At 41.9% G+C, this 18,476-nt stretch overlaps 1 protein-coding gene across 1 annotated transcript in view; it reads right to left on the bottom strand.

Annotated features, from left to right (window-relative positions):
- The window catches only part of MCUB (mitochondrial calcium uniporter dominant negative subunit beta), a 112,033-nt gene that overhangs the window by 29,147 nt on the left and 64,410 nt on the right, over window positions 1–18,476 (bottom strand). Inside the window, exons 2-4 of the mRNA XM_083177944.1 lie at window positions 11,157–11,226; window positions 9,838–10,008; window positions 5,068–5,172 (exon numbers count right to left, since the gene is read on the bottom strand). Of these exons, the coding sequence (XP_083034070.1) occupies window positions 5,068–5,172; window positions 9,838–10,008; window positions 11,157–11,226 (346 nt within the window). The remainder of the gene's footprint in view (window positions 1–5,067; window positions 5,173–9,837; window positions 10,009–11,156; window positions 11,227–18,476) is intronic.

Below are 18,476 nucleotides of genomic sequence, written 5' to 3'. Positions count from 1 at the left end.
AAATATATATAAAAATAACATATGGACAAATAACAAATACATGGAGAAAATTATATGATGGAAAAATATATATCGACGACCTCTTCTTTATCTGGGATGGCACCCAAGAAGAACTCCTTGAATTCATACATTGAACTAAAGAGTTTACTACATCCTACAGTAAAGAATTGGTTATCTTCCTGGATCTTGAAACCTACATAAAAGAAAACTGAACTCCGACAAGAACACGTCAAAAGAGTGAATGGGAACAACATATATAATACAATAGCAAATCACCATTGTCAGCGGATAAAAAACATATCAGGAAGACAATTCCGCCATATAAGAAGGAACTGTACGGAAGAACAAGTTTTTGAGCCAAGATCTGAAAATTAAATTCCTTCAAAAAGGCTATGAAATACCTTTTTTAGAAGAACAAATAAAAAAAAATTCCTTTAACAGACCAGAACTGATTAATTATTCCACAAAAAAGAACAAACCGAGATGTCGATGGACTTCACCACAACATTTGGTACTTGTGTAATATCTGGGCGCCCGATTTTTTCATTGCATTGCATCGCATTGCATGCAATATAGTGGCATACAATGCAATGCAATGCGACTTTTTCATTGTAGACACGATTTTTAATTGTATAGTCACCCATAGGTGATTTCATACCCCCATTATCCAACTACGCATGGAGTTGATTATATATAGTGTGGCGAGCGCAGCGAGCCACCAAGCCCGAAGCGTGGCGAGCCCCGCGAGGGGACACAGAATACATGTAAAGTAATCCGCGAAGAGCTCCTGCGGCCACTGAAGAAGCCAGAAGACGCCGGGATCAAGAAAGAAGAACTGCGGCGCCTTCTGCAGGAAGAGGAGAAGCAGCGACGCCACTGGCCAGGACAGGCCAGCGGTAGAAGACAGATGGCGCCCGGATCCGGAGAGGCCAGCAGGGGTGGAAAGCAGAAGAGCTGACTAAGGCCCCAGGCCACCTACCCCTCTCTAGATCACTGGGTGATCGGGCACTAGGCCCGTGCGTACAGATCAGGCCCCTCCGGCCTGTGGGCATGATAGTCTGGCCCTCTCGGCCCGTGGGCATTTCATTCCCTCCTGGCCCTTTTTGTATTTAGCTGGGGCCCTCCTATTGTTGGGGGGGGGTCGTCTTATACGGCGGCAAATACGGTATCTTTAAACCTTTTAGTTTATTTTTGTATTATTTTATTTTTCGATTTTTTATATATTATAATAAAATGTTTTATACATATTTCTCTTAAGGTGAGTACACACGGGTGCAATTTCATGTAAAATCGCTGAGAATATGGTCGCTGTCAGTGATAAATCGCCAGCTGCACGCTCCCGTGAGCACGGTCTAATGGTCGCTGGAGCATGCACCTGCGACCAGCGGCTTTCCCCGGCGTTCGCTGTGCCGGGAGGTCAGCGCCAGGGAGATCAGCGTTGATCTCCCCAGCCCCCTGCCATTGCTCACTCCCTCCTCCCATCAAAGTGACAGCAGCAGCGTCTGCTGCGCTCCCCCTACGCCCCGTAGCAGTGTATCCTTTTCATCGCTGATGAAAGGAGACACTGAGCAATATGATTGCTGGGGATATATTGCTAGCAATATATCCCCAGCAATCATATTACCCTGTGTGTACACAGCATTAATTTCATTTTGGTTTGTCTATTTTTTTTTTTTTATTTTATTATTTTTATAAAAAGATGTTTACACAAAAAGTAATGGACTTAAAGAACCCATGCGTTTATCATCCATTAGTAGCAGATCAGGTTGCATTCACTTCCGTTTTTATCAATAAAGAATATTCTATTTAAACACAAAACATTTAAACTAAAAAACATCCAGCATCTTATCGTTGTGAAATGCGCTGTTTAGTGTGTGCGCCAGGAGGGACAACCCGCAATCGAGACTCGGCAACCATGAGGCGCTGGCGGGTGACATCACTGAATAACGCTGTGGACTCCCCGAAAAATCCTGGTTGTGAACAGACCCAAGGTAGGGTGATACCTATTTATATAGTGCTTGGTTCCTTTTGCTTAGCAAAAATTATACCCAATCTGTGTAGAAGCCGTCACGGGCACTAATTATCAGATACTATAGAACACAACCCCAAAAAAATGATTAACGGCGCTGGTCCCTTCCACTAATGGTGAAGTGGGTTTCCTGAATATTTGACCGAACTGCTGCTCTCAAAAAGAAGGGATTGTACCCTCTTGACAAAAAATCCGAACTACAGCAAAGAGTTATTTGCGTAATTTACTCGGGTCATAAGAACCTTGTAAAAAAAAACTCCTTTCAGAAAGCGCGGTTCTTTCAAATCACTATAACAATTTCTTTGTCAAATAAATTCACAATGATTTTTGATTTCTAATTCAAGCATTAGTCATATAAAAAATTCATTATGAATGCATATATTAATACATCATATACACAACATTAAAAAAAGGAAAATATTAAAATAAAACAAATTAATTCATCAAGAACAAATTAAAAGAACCAGAAAAAGGAATTCATATAACGCTTATTAGCATAACTCCACATGGATGATGGATTCCCGATGGTTTTGGTTTAGATACCATACAATTTTTGAGGCTGATGGTTTGAGGCATAAAATTATAATAATTATAATAATTTATGTAAAAGAAGAGGTCTCCTCTATACAAATCAATTCTCCTAGGGATCTCTTATTTCATAGGACAGTCAGCTATAGCGGTAGGCAACAGACCCTTATTGTATATAACATGACAGAAGCGGATTGTATATGGAGAGAGATAAAGTCCAGCCAGTCAGGTCCATAAATATTGAGACATCGACACAATTCTCACAGTCTGGGCTCTGCACACCACAACAATGGAATTGGTGAACCAAACAAGATGTGCTTTAACTGCAGATTTCAGCTTTAATTTGAGGGTATTTACAGCCAAATCAGGTGAACAATGTAGGAATTACAACAGTCTCTATATGTGCCTATTACTTTCTAAGGGACCAAAAGTAATGCCACAAACTAAACAATCATAAATTAAACTTTCACTTTAATACTTTGTTGAAAATCCATTGCAATCAATTACAGCCTGAAGTCTGGAACGCATAGACATCACCAGACGCTGGTTTTCATCCATGGTGATGCTCTGCCAGGCCTCTACTGCAAATGTCTTCAGTTCCTGCTTGTTCTTGGGGCATTTTCCCATCAGTATGTGAAATGGATGCAAAAATCTGATTCCGGTCAGGTGATTGACTTGGCCATTGCATAACATTCAAATGATTTGCATTGCAAACTCTTTGGTTGCTTTTGCAGTATGCTTCGGGGCATTGTCCATCTGCACTGTGAAGTGCCGTCCAATGAGTTATGAAGCATTTGACTGAATAGGAGCAGATAAGATTGCCCGAAACACTTCAGAATTCATCCTGCTGCTTTTGTCAGCAGTCACATTATCAATAAATACAAGGGAACCAGTTCCATGGGCAGCCAGCCATACATGCCCACACCATGACACTACCACCACCATGCTTCACTGATGATGTGGTATGTTTTGGATCGTGATCCGTTCTTTTCCTTATTTTTTTTACATTTCTTATATAGCACATACATATTCCGCAGCGCTTTACAGAGAATAGTTGAACATTCACATCAGTCCCTGCCCCAGTGGAGCTTACAAACCTATATTTCCTACCACGTGTACATGCACACACAGACATTCTAGGGTTAATTTGTTGGGAGCCAATTAGCCCACCAGTATATATATTCTGAGTGTTTTGAGGAACTATATCCTGCGCACCTATACCGGCTGCCTTGAATTGTCACTTAGGTCTCCCTCAGACCTTGTGCATTTGTGGAATAGATGGGGGTGTGTGACAATTACATCAGGCACCAAGAATTAAAATAAAAAAATGTATTGTACATGAAAAAGCAAGAGTTAATAATGTATAAAATCATGAAAGATTCTTACCCCTAAGGGTATTTGGAGCCAGCAAAGATGGTAAAGGCAGGGATGCAGTCTGGAAGTCGTCCACCAATATAGCAGTATATTTTTGGATTGTGGGAGGAAACCGGAGTACCCGGAGAAAACCAAGGCAACTACAGGGAGTATATACCACCTCTGCAGTTAGGGCCATGGTGGGAATTGAACCCTTGATCTTAGTGCTGTGAAGTCTTCTCTTGATTGTTGACTTTGACACATATACACCTACCTCCTGGAGAGTGTTCTTTATCTGGCCAACTTGTGAAGGGTTTTTTCTTCACCAGGGAAGTAATTCTTCTGTCATCCGCCACAGTTGTTTTCCGTGTTCTTCCAGGTCTTTTGGTCTTGCTGAGCTCTCCGGTGCGTGCTTTCTTTTTAAGAATGTTCTAAACAATTGATTTGGCCAGAACTAATGTTTTTGCCATCTCTATGATGAGTTTTTTTTTTATTTTTCAGCCTCATGACGGCTTGCTGATAGTGACAGCTCTTTGGATCTCATATTGAGAGTCGACAGCAACAAATTCCAAATGTCACACCTGCAATCAACTCCAGACCCTTTACCTGCTTAATTGATAATGAAATGAGGGAATAGCCCACACCTGTCCATGAAATTAGCTTTTGGGTCGATTTTCCCTTTACTTTGGTACCTTAAAAAATGTAGAGGCACATATAGAAACCGCTGTAATTCATAAACCGTTCACCTGATTTGGACATAATTACCCTCAAATTAAAGCTGAAAGTCTGCAATTAAAGCACATCATTGTGGTGGTGTATAAAGCCTAAAATATGATAATGTTGTTGATGTCCCAATATTTATGGACCTGACTGTATGCGACAGACAGCCAAGATTTGAGTTATATTTTTTGCTTTCACTTTGTTGAAATAAAATTGCTTATTTTGGCAAAATATTCCCCCTTTAGTACTGAAAACATGATTAACAGATTATCTTTAACGTCTTTAGCCTGTTTCCTGACCGCAATCATTCAAAAATTGTAGTTTTTGCACTGTAACCTTTTTAACTTCTTAGAACTTATTTTTTTTTAATGTCTAATATTCATAAAACAAAATCTAAGAGCCCACACAGTCATCAGTACAGGTAATGATGCTCTTACCTCTGGGAGGTGAATGGACCTGGTGTGTCTTGTGGTTTACAACCAGCTGGAAATCATTCATTAGTAAGGTATCCATCAGTGTGGAAGTAGAGAACTTTGTGCCATCTGAAATGGTAATTGTTTTAGAGCATGAATAGAAAATGTAAATACAATTTATCAGTTATTCTACAATAGGTCTCCCAGTGCAAATATTTTATCAACATCTCTTAACCTTGATAAGATCACTGGTTGCTGGACTCTATAGAATAAAACACAGTGAGCCATACATTTCAAAACTGCTAAATTAATCTCATATGGAAAGGCTTAAGATCACAAAAGACAGCCACAATTAGTGTAGCAATATGCCCTATGCAAGTTTTGGGGCAGCCAATTACTATAAGGTACAATGGTCCTCTACAGGGCCGCACTGTTAGTAAGTGGAAATAGATAGAAAAATGGACAGAAATAATAGAGTGCGCTACTATGAGAATAGATGAAACCACCACCTTTTCAGGTTAAAACCTCTTATACATAGAGGGATTCTGCATTTTTATTTGCATTATAATCACAAAATTGTAAAAACAATTGTATAAAAACAAAGCACATGTGATCTTTTCAATACTATGAATGCGTGAAAAACCCTGAACATTTCATCTTGAAGACTTCATCAGGGGATGATTCAAAGTAAATGGTTTATTATAATTAATGATTCCTTTTCAAAAATGTTCTTGATTGATTAAAATCAGGAAATAATTCCACAATGAAGGAATGTAAAAAGTAAGCAAGTGCTCCAAAAATGTTTCTCTCATTGGGCGAGATTCTCTATTACAGAAATGCGGTAAAAACCCCGTTATCTGGGTTTTTACCGCATTTCTGTATTCTCTAACTTCCCTTCGCAGTGTCACCGCTGCGGAGGGAATCGCCAGCAAAATCTGGCGGTTCCCTGCAGAAGCCTATGGGCTTCTTACCGCAGCGGTGTGTGAGGGATCCGTCACGGATCCCTCCCAGCATGCCCTGCGGCCAGCGCGTCAGTCTGCGCATGCGCAGACGGACTCCCGGATCATAGACCCGGAAGTCCAGCAACGGCGCCGCATCGCAAGGGACAGCTCTTAGTGCAAGAGCTGTCCCTTGCGTTAATGACCGCATATTTTAGAGAATATGCGGTCATTAGAAATGCGATGCCGGGCGAAGAGGGCTGCGGATTTTAGAGAATCCCGCCCATTGAGAGGGACTTTTGCCTCAAGATGACCAGAGATTGTGGTCCCACATGTGCTAATTCCAAACAGGAATATATAGGGCATCACTCCAGGACTTTCAATAGTGCAATAAAACTTTCTTGCACTATTAAAAGTCCTGGAGTGGCGCCCTGATCTGTTTTGTGTATTGGCGAGTACCACCACTGGGATCCACGGGAAGGCACCCAGGCAAGCACTAGCTAGTTCCCATCCGCGGCAGGGGCTCCGCCGATGACTTCACAATCTCCTAATGGACCAGGTTCCTCCTGAGCACGGACCGCACTGCCCGGATCCCCAGTACCCCCGCTACACACTGCGCTGTCTCTGCACCAGCTGCAGCCTCCTCCTGCATGATGCTTTCATGCATTAGTCGGGGACCTGCCGACTAACAGCCCTGGCACGCCCGCCGCCTACTCTTCCAACCGCGCTGCCAGGGTACCAGCTGCCAGGTACCAGGTGATGGGTGGTATATTACTGGATAATTACCGTTTTTGTACCTTTCAAAACAGGTTCAATGTGAAAGGTACAAAAACGGTAATTAACCAGTAGTATACAGTTTACAACATGCAGTGTGAACGGGGTTTCAGGTTCAGACCTGTTTAACAATACCGGGTCTTAAATCCGTTTCTGCAGTGGGAAAGCAGCATGAGTAAATGCCATGCACAGGGGGCTGCCCAGGTGTGATGGGTTCCGATTCTATTAACCTTAAACTTGGGAGGTATGCCATACAACTACTTCTACTTCAAAGCAATTACATTGCAATGACTTGCATTTCTCATACTACAATTCTAAACTTCTTTTCAATTTGCACAATGGAAGTGACTTTTAGTTCATGAAAGCAACCGTCATATTATGTTTAGCAACCATCTGACGAATATATCAAGAAAGGAGATCAGCTGGCACTGGAAAGAAACGGATACCATTTAATCAAGCATTTTGCAGGGCTTCAACTTGAACTAATCAAAAACATATGAGAGGAAACAACACTGTTTATAAATGTAGAGTGATAAACCACCAGCCGATCAGCTCGGAACTGCAATGGCACAGGCTGTGTTTGAAAAATGACAGGTATGAGATGATTGGTCAGTGGTTTATCACTCTCCATTTTATCACTTATGTGAATTTAAGTCAATGGTACCATTCTGGTGCCTAGAGCACCTTCTTCCTGGACTGCCAACCTAGCACTTCTTCAGTTTTACCCTTCATATTCGCTCAAAAATCATTGGTTCATATTGGGACATATATTGGATGCAACCAACGCATCTATAGCATAGTTCCTGAAAGCCCCCTTCCCCACCTTTCATTTGCAGGTTCATCCTTAAAGTTCAGTTGCATTTTGGATGGAAACAGTGACTGTTTTTCTATATAATGTCCTGCACAGATGTATTGTTGGTTTTATGTTCCATTCATTCCCCTTCTTCCTTTATTTCTTTTCTGCTGACTCCTTTAAAAAATCCTTTGAAAGTTCAATAAAATAAGAAAAGCAAGAAACCAAATAAAACTGTAGAAACTTCTGCCAGGTTACTCAGAGAATTTGGAAGTCTTCCTAAGGAAAGATGCTCCAGTAACATGAGTTAGGAAGAGCACGCAGATTAGCCAGAAGAATAAAGGCCCCCTCATACACTAGTCTGATATGGCTGCTTTTCACCCGGTTCCGACCGATCGGCAGAAAAATCGGTTGAAAAGTAGCCAAAATCAGATGTGTTTGACATCCGAACCGATGCATGGTCCCGTGCGCATTGGAGTCAGACCTGCTGCACTTTCGATCTCTGACCCTGGCAACGGGCAACATGGTCGCATGCGATACATCACATTTCAGAGGACGGCATGACCCTGCCGAGTGGTTCAAGGAGGATCAGCTGGCCATACGTATACAGACTTCTCATAGCAGTGTATGGCCACCTTAAGCAGTGGTGTAGCTAGGAGCCACGGTGCCTGGAGCAAGGGCATGATGATTTGCGCGCCCCCCCCCACACACACAGACCCAGATTTGTAGTAGGCAGGGCTCTTGCGTGGCAAAAAGGGGGCACAACCTAACATTACAGGACACACCTTAATGCACATTACACATAATGCCACATGCCGTAATGCCAATTGCACATAAGCCACACATGATGATATATATATAGATATATATATATATATATATATATATATATATATATATATATATATATATATATATATATATATATATATATATATATATATATATATATAGTGTAGTACAAGATCGCACTCCATCAACCATAGTGCAACTCCTAGGGTGTCATCCAGAATTGGCAAGCAAATTCGTATGTATAGACGAAAAAAAAGGACGCACTCTCCAGGTTTTTTTTTAAATGCAATAGAAAGGCACAGCTTAGACCACACAGCAGGTTCCTACAGCCAAGGCTGTGTGGTCTAAGCTGTGCCTTACTATTGGATGCCCATGTTGATCAGCTCCTGATGAAGGTCCCTAGACGGACTGAAACGCTACGTAACGTTGAGTATACCATGATACTATATTTCTGATGATTTATCAAATACACAGCTGATTTTATCTTGCATTTAAAAAAAACCTGGAGAGTGCGTCCTTTTTTTTCCTCTCTCTATATCTATATATATCTATATATCTATATATCTATATATCTATATATACACAAATGTACACACACCTACACCAATTTGTTTGCAGGAGGTGAATAGTAACAATTATCTTATCAAAAAAACGATCTTTACCAAGTCAGTGAAAAAGTCAGCACATATTGTGCATGTAGGAGTCCTGACACTGCTGCTCCTGCTTCAATAAACACAGGGGAGGTAGGGGGAGGGAGAGCATCCAGAGCTATCTCCCTCCAGGACAGCCTTATCGTCTGAACTCTCAAATGTATTCACTGACTCTGCATCCTGATCCCACCAGCGCGGTTCCCATTCTGTCTGTCTCACAAGTTCACCTGTGTGAGACTTCCTCCCAGGGCAAAGCATGGCCTCATGGGATTTGTAGTTTAAACGTTAACTGCTCAAAGTTAGAGCAGTAACATATAAACTACAATTCCCATGATGCCACTGTCCCTGCTGCTCTGACTGACCTGCCGGGTGCCTCTGAGTCACAGGCAGCTAAATCTCGGCACCTTCACTCCGACTACTACTGTAAGTATGCGCTGCAGCTGGGCGGGGAAGCAGGGCAGGGGAGCCGGTGGCACGCGGCTCCGGCGCCATTTGATCTCTCTGCGCCCGGAGAGCGTGCTCCGGTGGCTCCGCCCTCGCTACGCCCCCGACCTTAAGAGAAGTCTCAACGATGACATTGTTGAACAGATATAAAGGGAATATCGAGGAGGTGTACAAAGATGCAGCAGGAATTTAAAAAATGTATCATGAAGGAAGCAAGCAGCTGATGTATTTGAGGTCTAACATGACATGCTAAACCCCAATGGGCAGAGAAGTAGTTAGGAAATACAGGCCTCTGTGCTAGTTAATAAAAAAAAAAAAAAAGAGAAAACAAAAAACAACAACAACCGGAATAACTGTGTAAGCAGATCTGCTCTGTGCTGGGAAGTACAGAATAAATTATTACCAGTCGATATAGCAGCAACTGTGTCAACGCCTTGGTCCTCCTTTCTGATATCCTTTAAGAATTCCCCCACTGTCGTGGTCATGGGTTTGATGGTGAACTGGCAGCGTTCATTCCGAGAGGGCAGGGGCAGTGTAATGACAGGGAGCCCATGCCTGTAATGAACAGTCACATCTAAAAGCACAAGAAAATGAATCAAAAGATGTATAACTTCAGTTATCGGGTACTGTGACAAAAATCTCACTGTACCATTACAAAAAGCATAATCATCAACATGCCTTTCAGAATCTGATGGACTGTCCTTCATTGACCCTAGTTAGTAATGTAATATGATCAACACATCTCTATAGAATGAATCTTCTGCAGGACAGCTATTAAAACTATAATACTAGAACCACAAATCAAACTTTCTTCAAGTCACCACCAACTAAATAGCGTTCTACCCAAACATAATAAAACAATGCAAAATCAATAGTCCGACTTCAGAAACACAGTACATTAGACAACATTAATGGCAAAATACTTCCATAATTATGCTAGACATTTGCATAAGAGAGTGATGGTAGTTATAATGGATGATGTTGGTACATTCCTGTGTTGTAGAGATGGATTTCCTCTTAAATTATTTAATATTAGTGTGCTTGATATTGAGGATATGAAACGACATGAAATTTCCAGTCAAACTTTATTCCCAGAATCTGTTGTTCAAAATAGCAAGTTCAACTCAATCTAAGGGCAGTAGTATACAAAATTGTGGTAATTTAATAAATTAATCCCCTGCTACTTTTCAGTAGCCAGCAATTACATGGATCTTTGCTGCTTGTTCAATGACAAGCAACATCAACCCGTTTCTCTGATAAAACACGTAGGTCCAGTACCTTATCACAGATCCCGTGTTTTGGAAAAAAATCGGGGATTAATTGGATATGTAAAAAAAAAAAAATCAGCGTAATAATGTAAAAAACTATTTCACTGCCGAAAATGTTCAGGGCTATTTGGATACCCCCCTAAATCTAGAACTAGTAACCAGGATAACTAAAAACGTTCTATCCATTGTAATAAAAGACATTGTAAAGCTCAACTGAATATGCTGCGCTGTATAAGAAACTGCAAATAAATAAAATAAATATGTAACATAAATGGCATAACTTGAACAGTTGTGATTATGTAAGCAAAAATAGATAGGGGAGGATTTTTTTCTTTAATACAGGCAATTCAACTAGCTCTACTGCATATATTCCTTTCGGCCCTCAACCTTAACAGCCACAATGTCACAATAATCTGCAAAAGGAAAAGTAGTATTATTAATAGTAATAACTTACCACTAGAGGGTGCTTGTGTGCTGCAGAAAACCACGGTGCTCAGTCGAAGTTTGTGTCTTACATTTCTAACCTAAAGAAAATGGACAGAAAAAAATATTTAAAACCAAAAAAAGCTTAATAAATGTCCAATTGCTAACTATATTATATCCACAGCATATCACACTCTATAGAGAAGCTGAAAGACCATCATTCTACTGGACCACAGGGGACTTCAGTTGCTCCCAGCCATGTGTGTAACGTCATTAGGAGTGAAAGATGAAAATTTTTAAAATGAATGTTGTCATACAGCATGATTCACAAAACAAATATTTAAAATGATGATGTATGAGTTTTAGAACTATAAAAACATAGCAGTGTCCAAATATAATAAAATGAATGGTACTTATGTAGTATCTGGGCGTCCGATTTAGAAACCGGATCGCATCGCATTGCATCGCATGCGACCAAATCGTATGCGATGCGATGGTCAAGATTTTTCCATAGGATTCAATGTTAAAATGGTCTGAGTCCATTTTAACATAGAATTCAATGGGAAAAAGGGGTCCTTTTCCTTTCCCCACTATCCAAGTGGGCATGGAGTTGGATATAAACCTGTGGCGAGTGTAGCGAGCCACCGAGCCCGAAGCGTGGCGAGCGTAGCAATCCCCGCGAGGGGACACAGAATACTTTTTAAGAAATATGCGTTCGCTCGCCACGCTTCGGGCTCGCCACGCTATATAAAATCAACTCTATGCCCACTTGGATAGTGGGGAAATGAACAGGACCTTCTTAACATTGAATCCTATGCAAAATCGCATCGCATCGCATCTGATTGTATGCCTTAAGGCAGGCATGTCCAACGTTGGCCCTCCAGATGTAGTGAAACTACACATCCCAGCATGCTTTGCCACAGTTTTGCTGTTAGAGAATGCTAGAACTATTGCAAAGCAGGCTGGGATGTGTAGTTTCACAACATCTGGAGAGCCAACGTTGGACATGCCTGCCTTAAGGTAAGGCATACAATCACAAAATCGGCAGCCCAGATACTACATAAGTACCAAATGAATTCATCCTTATAATATCAAACTACTATAACAATTGTGCAGACAAACTGCATGGGCAACTGTAGCAGCTTTCAGAGTTGTCAAATGCATTGTGTTCTTATTACAGAAAAATGAATTTGCAATGTACACTTAACAGGCCTACACACTGGGAGATGCTGAAGCGTTCTGAGCATTGCTGGATCGCATAGGACACGAGATTACTCAGCACACAGCAATATATCATCTTCTGTGTGCTGAGCGATCGGTCAGGAGCAATGTTCTCCTGACCGATGCCGGGAATTAGAGATTTATCCAACATGCTGGGTGATAGCAATGTCTGGGGCCATGCATTGCTATCAAGCTATACACGGAGCGATGAAGCGGCATTTTGTAAGCGATCTAGTGAAATCTCTTAAAAAATGCCCTCAAATCACCCCATGTAAGGGCAGGGCCAGATTTCCCACTTGGCACGGGCCTATGGGCGGCACCTGATGGGGCAGCAAGGCGTCCTCCAACCCTCACTGTCCGAGGTTCACCGGGGGGGGGGGGGGGGGTTGGCAATTCGGCAGTGACGGCTCATGGGGGAAGGCAGTGTCGCAGTGCTTCGGCAGATGGAACACTGGCAGCTACTCTGCAGCCATTCTGTGCTACAGAGCACAGGACAGCCGTCTGCACACAGCTTCATGTCCAAGAGGCATGGGGGATGGGGACTGGCGGCTCAGGGACAGCCAGTGACCATCAAGAGGAGTGCTGGTGGCTGTGGCAGCTTTGAAGTCTCTCTCTCTCGTCGGGGTGGGGAGGCAAAATAAGTGGTGCCTAGGGGCGGCCAGCCACTTGTCCAGCCCTGGATAAAGGGGGATATACTGTTAGTAGTGATAATTTACTGCAGCTATATAAAAAAAAAAAAAAAAAAAAAAAAAATCGCTGGGTGTTATTTTATTAGCTCAGACACACTGCACTTATATGGATTTATGTTTCAAGTGCCTTAAATCGCCCCTCAAAAAGGTGAACTAACATGGATTCCCAGATCCCATATGTGATCGCCTGAAAATGGGAAGTTTTCTCCCAGAAAAAAATAAAAAACTAATAACTAAAGCTAAAATAAATTGTTTAGCTTGATAATGACCATTAGTTAAAAACTATTATAAATCAGCCTTAATTTTTCAGGAGAAAATTATCAGGGCTAATGGAACCCCTTAATAGTGAAAACAACCATATTATTATTAATAACCACAATAATAATTATAAGACAAATACTCTTGTTGACTCAAATTCATAGGTCATATAATTCCGTTGATACCAAATGTGAAAATTTTTATTTCAAGTGAAGATACGATCGCTTTGTTTGACACAAAATATTGCTGCAAGGTTCAAAGACTTTCAAGAGGAAACCACCTTTAATGTATATGGAAGCAGTTTCCTTCTGACATACAATAGTACTTTGTGTTTCCCATCTAAAGATAGTACTCCAATCTAAAGAATAATCGGTACTCTTTACCTAGAACGGCGCCCATCGCATGCACTAAAAAACGGGTGCGATGCGATGCCCGCGATTTCCCATAGGGATCAATGTTAAAAGTGTGATTGGACGCAATTTTAGTGTTCAATGGCTCAATGGCCGCGATTTTTCCATAGGAAACAATGTTAAATGGGCCACAGAGCCCAAATAGTCACCCTAAAGTCAGAAATGGCCCCCACAATTTTTAACGCCACCCCACGATCAACGTGAACCCGAAGCGTGGCGAGCGCAGCGAGCCCGCGAGGGGCGGCGGTACGCGTCCTCCGACCTTTTCATACCCCCACTATCCACGTCAGCGTGGAGTTGAGAATAGAATAGTGTGGCGAGCGCAGCGAGCCACCGAGCCCAAAGCGTGGCGAGCGCAGCGAGCCCCGCGAGGGGACACGGATACCTTCACAGGTAAACGCGTCCCTTCGCGGGCTTCACAGGTATCCGCGGGGCTCGCTGCGCTCGCCACGCTTCGGGCACGCTGCGCTCGCCACACTATTCTATTCTCAACTCCACGCCGACGTGGATAGTGGGGGCATGAAAAGGTCGGAGGACGCGTACCGCTGCGCTCGCCACGCTTCAGGTTCACGTTGATCGTGGGGTGGCGTTAAAAATTGTGGGGGCCATTTAAGACTTCAGGGGGACTATTAGGGCTCTGTGGCCCATTTGACATTGTTTCCTATGGAAAAATCGCGGTCATTGAGGCATTTAACACTAAAATCGCGTCCAATCACACTTAACATTGATCTCTATGGGAAAATCGCGGGCATCGCGTCGCACCCGTTTTTTTAGTGCATGCGATGCCCGCGATTTTTTACCCCCGATGACTGCGATGGACATTGTGGGCGCCGTTCTAGGTAAAGAGTACAGAATAATCATACAAGGTTTTTTTTGCATTTATTTCAAAGCACAAAAGATTGATCCAAAATCCAAATACATATATATTTTTATAAATATATTTTTATATATAGGTCGGGTAATTATTTCGGCTAAAGGCTCCTTAATTCCAACCTACATCAATTTTCCTGGACACGATTCTCCAACCATTGATCCATAAACATCCCCATTTCCTATTGGGTACAACTACTCTTCTGCGGAAATTACAACAACTGGACCCCATACCGGAGGAGACGTGGCTGGTGACTGTAGATATCACCAGTCTCTACACCGTTATTCCACATCAAGAAGGCCTCCAGGCAGTGCGCAAATTCAGAAAAGGGTTCCTTAGTCAGACACGCTTCTGACGAAGGAACCCTTTTCTGAAACGCGTTAAGCGTGTATCCTGTACTACATGGACAGTGTGGTTTCCTGGTAAAAGTTTGTGGCAGTGGAGTATCCTGGACTGAGCCCCCCTTGCTTCCGGACCAAGGGACCCAGACTGAAGGACTTCTGACATCTACATGCCTGCTGTTTGCTAGGACCTACTGTTTTATGCTTTTATACAAGTCACCACTTTGTAAGTTTGTTGTCTTAATTAAAACCTTTTATACTTTATTGATCTGCACTATATTTGTATACTTTGTGCATTTTTCCTTTATAAGGTTTATTCACCTTTAGACCTAGATACCTTTGAGTGCTAGCTTACAAATTCACTTTTCTTCACCATTGTATCAAGGATTGAGTAGTCTAAGGTGTTTCTACTCTGTGGATTTGTGTTTAGCAGCACTTTGGTTTAATTGCGCACCCTGCAGCCATATTTGTTGTATCCTAAACATATGTATTCTGTCACCATAGTAACTAAGAGGAAGCGTCCCGGCACAGCGAGTCCACGGCAGGCGTGTCATTGGAGAGGTACCTCATCAGTCGGAACCCTCTGGCGTGACTACGCTTGGCGGCGCTGCAGGAACACAGCTGACCGGAAGACACATACTTCCACCTGGGTGAGGGTATACGGTGAGCACCATTTCTCTTTGCACTTTGTATATACTGACGATACTTCGTAAAGAAATAAAACGTTGATAACCAGCCGTGTGGGGATCCATTTACTCTTAACTGAAAGTCTTTAAGTGCCGCGCTAATTACAAGGAGATAGATAGATAGATAGACTGACTGACTGACTATCACAATCTGAACTTAACTTGAAGATGCCAAAGATCTGTGTAGTTAAAATATGTTTACATTTATAAAGAAATGTATTAAAAAAAAACTATTTAAAAATCAATGTAATGCAAGCGTGTATTAAAGAAAAAAAAAAATGAACCACAAGACTCAAAATGATGTTGACTCATCGTTCATGTAAACTAGGCCATTTCAATTGTACAAGTTCAATAAAATCTATTTTTCTTCACATTGCATTAAACATAGTAATATAACTATCCATTGCAATTTATTGTGTGCCAGAAGTACATTTTAGAGAATATAACTATCCATTGCAATTTATTGTGTGCCAGAAGTACATTTTAGAGTACATGGTTAATCTCAACATAGTAAAATGATGTTCCATAGCTAAACTGTGATAATCCCCTTAATCTGATAATGTAAAAGCTGCAAGATCTCCCAGAAAGGCCAGCCTGTCACTTAAATAGGTCATTTAGAACTGCATTATACTATAGGGCCTATAATTCAGACATGATCGCAGGACAAATTTGTTCTTAAAATGGGCAAAAAAAAAATGTGCAGAGTGTGTTCCATTTGGGTGAGTTCTTTTGTTTCTGTGCAGGGAAAATACTTGGTGCATTATTTTTACACTAATTTAGATTTCAATTTGAACACACTCCGTACAACTGTAACTCCCTATGCACATGTTACATCTGCCCCACCTGCAGTGCACATGGTTTTGCCTATTTGGAGAACAAATTCATCCTGTGCTCAGGTCTGAATTCGGATCATAAGGCCTAATTCAGACTTACAATACCAAGAAAAGATCTGGAAGTGTTCCCTCTGGTGCTTAAAATTCTGTATAACATTAGCATGAAATCACACACAGATATTCAGGTGGTCCGTACCAAAGATAATGGTCTACTTAAGGAGTAGACATAAGCGTTTAATGGGGGGATAAACTCCTGTCACCAATGGCTTTTAAGTTCCTCCACATCCAAGGGCAGTAACTCGGATAGAAAATATAAAGTAAGACACCATCATTAAAATAATTTAAAATAGCATGGTACAGAGGTGCAAAAAAAAAAAAAAATTGACTCTCACCAAACGTTTTTGTCCACAAATGAATGTGGACAAAACAAGCGCAAGTATGTTTCACTGGCATCAATAGAAGCGCTGCAGGAAAAGCTCAAGTCCAAAGAAAAGTCCCTCTGTAGTCCACAAGTACCGACCAGTTTCGACACTATGCAGTGTCTTTTTCAAGGTTTAAACTTTGGTTTAAACCTTGAAAAAGACACTGCATAGTGTCAAAACCGGGGTTTTCACTAGAGCGGGACAAAGGCTAAACTGATTGCGAATTCGCAGCTGTGTGATCAGGTCAAATTTAGGCCAATAGTCCATGCTTCACTTCTAAGCAGAACAGTCTGGCTAGATGTGGGACTTTGCTGTTCATTGCAAACATAACTGATAAATTAGAAGGACCACTCTAAGTGGGTAAGGTATGACCGGCCACCAGTTGGGCATTTGAACAATGGGGTTCTGATGTCAGTATACTGAGCGTCAGGATCCAGACTGTAGGGCCATCACCACCTGCAATTGGACAAGTTCCCTTTTGAAGGTACACTCATCCACTTCCCTACTATTAAATGTCAACCCAAATAAGCACGGGGAAAATATACAAACTCCAGACAGTTTAGGGACAGTAGAATATGTAGAATATTTATACATACATTATTTTTGCACGATAAATATAAAGTTGAACAACATTTCAGTCCACAATAATCCTGTATTGCATTGTACCATACTGTAGTCCAATTATATTTATCTATACACAGTTCCAGATCACTGGGGTTTTGTGAAATCTGATCAGGAACTGGAAGGATGGTTTGTGTATTAGGGGATGTAGTACATCGAAGGATTTGTAGAATATAGTCTTGTATGGAACAGTTGCAGGCTATATGCTGAACTATGGAGCACCGTGCTTGACAATCCACCGAATCTCAATACCACACTAATACGGCCTACACACATGCAGATATTAAAGCATTTTCTAAGCGATTTTGCTTAGTTTGGCAAAGTCGCTTAGAAAATGCCCTCACATCGGTGTGTGTGTGGGGCTATATCGACAGCAATGCGCATCCCCGCGCATCTTGTCGCTGGCCGAGATTGATGAACAGTGTCCATCAATATCGGTATCGGCAGGGTTCTCCCACCGGAGAACACTGGCACTGTCTGCTTGCTTAGCACACAGAGCTGACAGCTCGCTGTGTGTGTGGGCTGTTAGCTCTGTGTGCTGAGCAGAACGGCCCGATATAGCACAGCTACTGTAGGTCGCCCTACACACATCGGCATGTGTGTAGGGCCCATTAGAGGAATAGTCAGACCGTGTTCGGTTGATGCTAGAACTAGATTGATGCTTACTAGATGAGTGCACAGCATAAAACTTGAAAATATAAGTGCAGTGCTTAGAACGGAGACTACCACTAGCTGTAACTAGCATAAAGGAACTCAACTATGACTCAGAAACCACAAAGGAATAACAGCTGGTAGCCATAAGTAGGTCACAGGAGTGAAGATGTTCTGCGCTGTCTACTCAATGGAAATGCCTTAAATAGTAATCCCTAGCCCCAAGATAGGTTCACTTTTCAAGTGACTTCTGGCTGGTGATCAGAGAGTCAGCTTATGCACAACCAATTTGAGAGATGATCTTAGAGATGTGCAAACCACCCAACTGATTGTCAGATTTAAGATTCA

Source organism: Crinia signifera, chromosome 1 (genome assembly GCF_055691185.1).
Source record: "Crinia signifera chromosome 1, ASM5569118v1, whole genome shotgun sequence".
Taxonomy (NCBI): Eukaryota; Metazoa; Chordata; class Amphibia; order Anura; family Myobatrachidae; genus Crinia; species Crinia signifera.
This window is presented reverse-complemented; position numbering and strand designations above follow the sequence as displayed.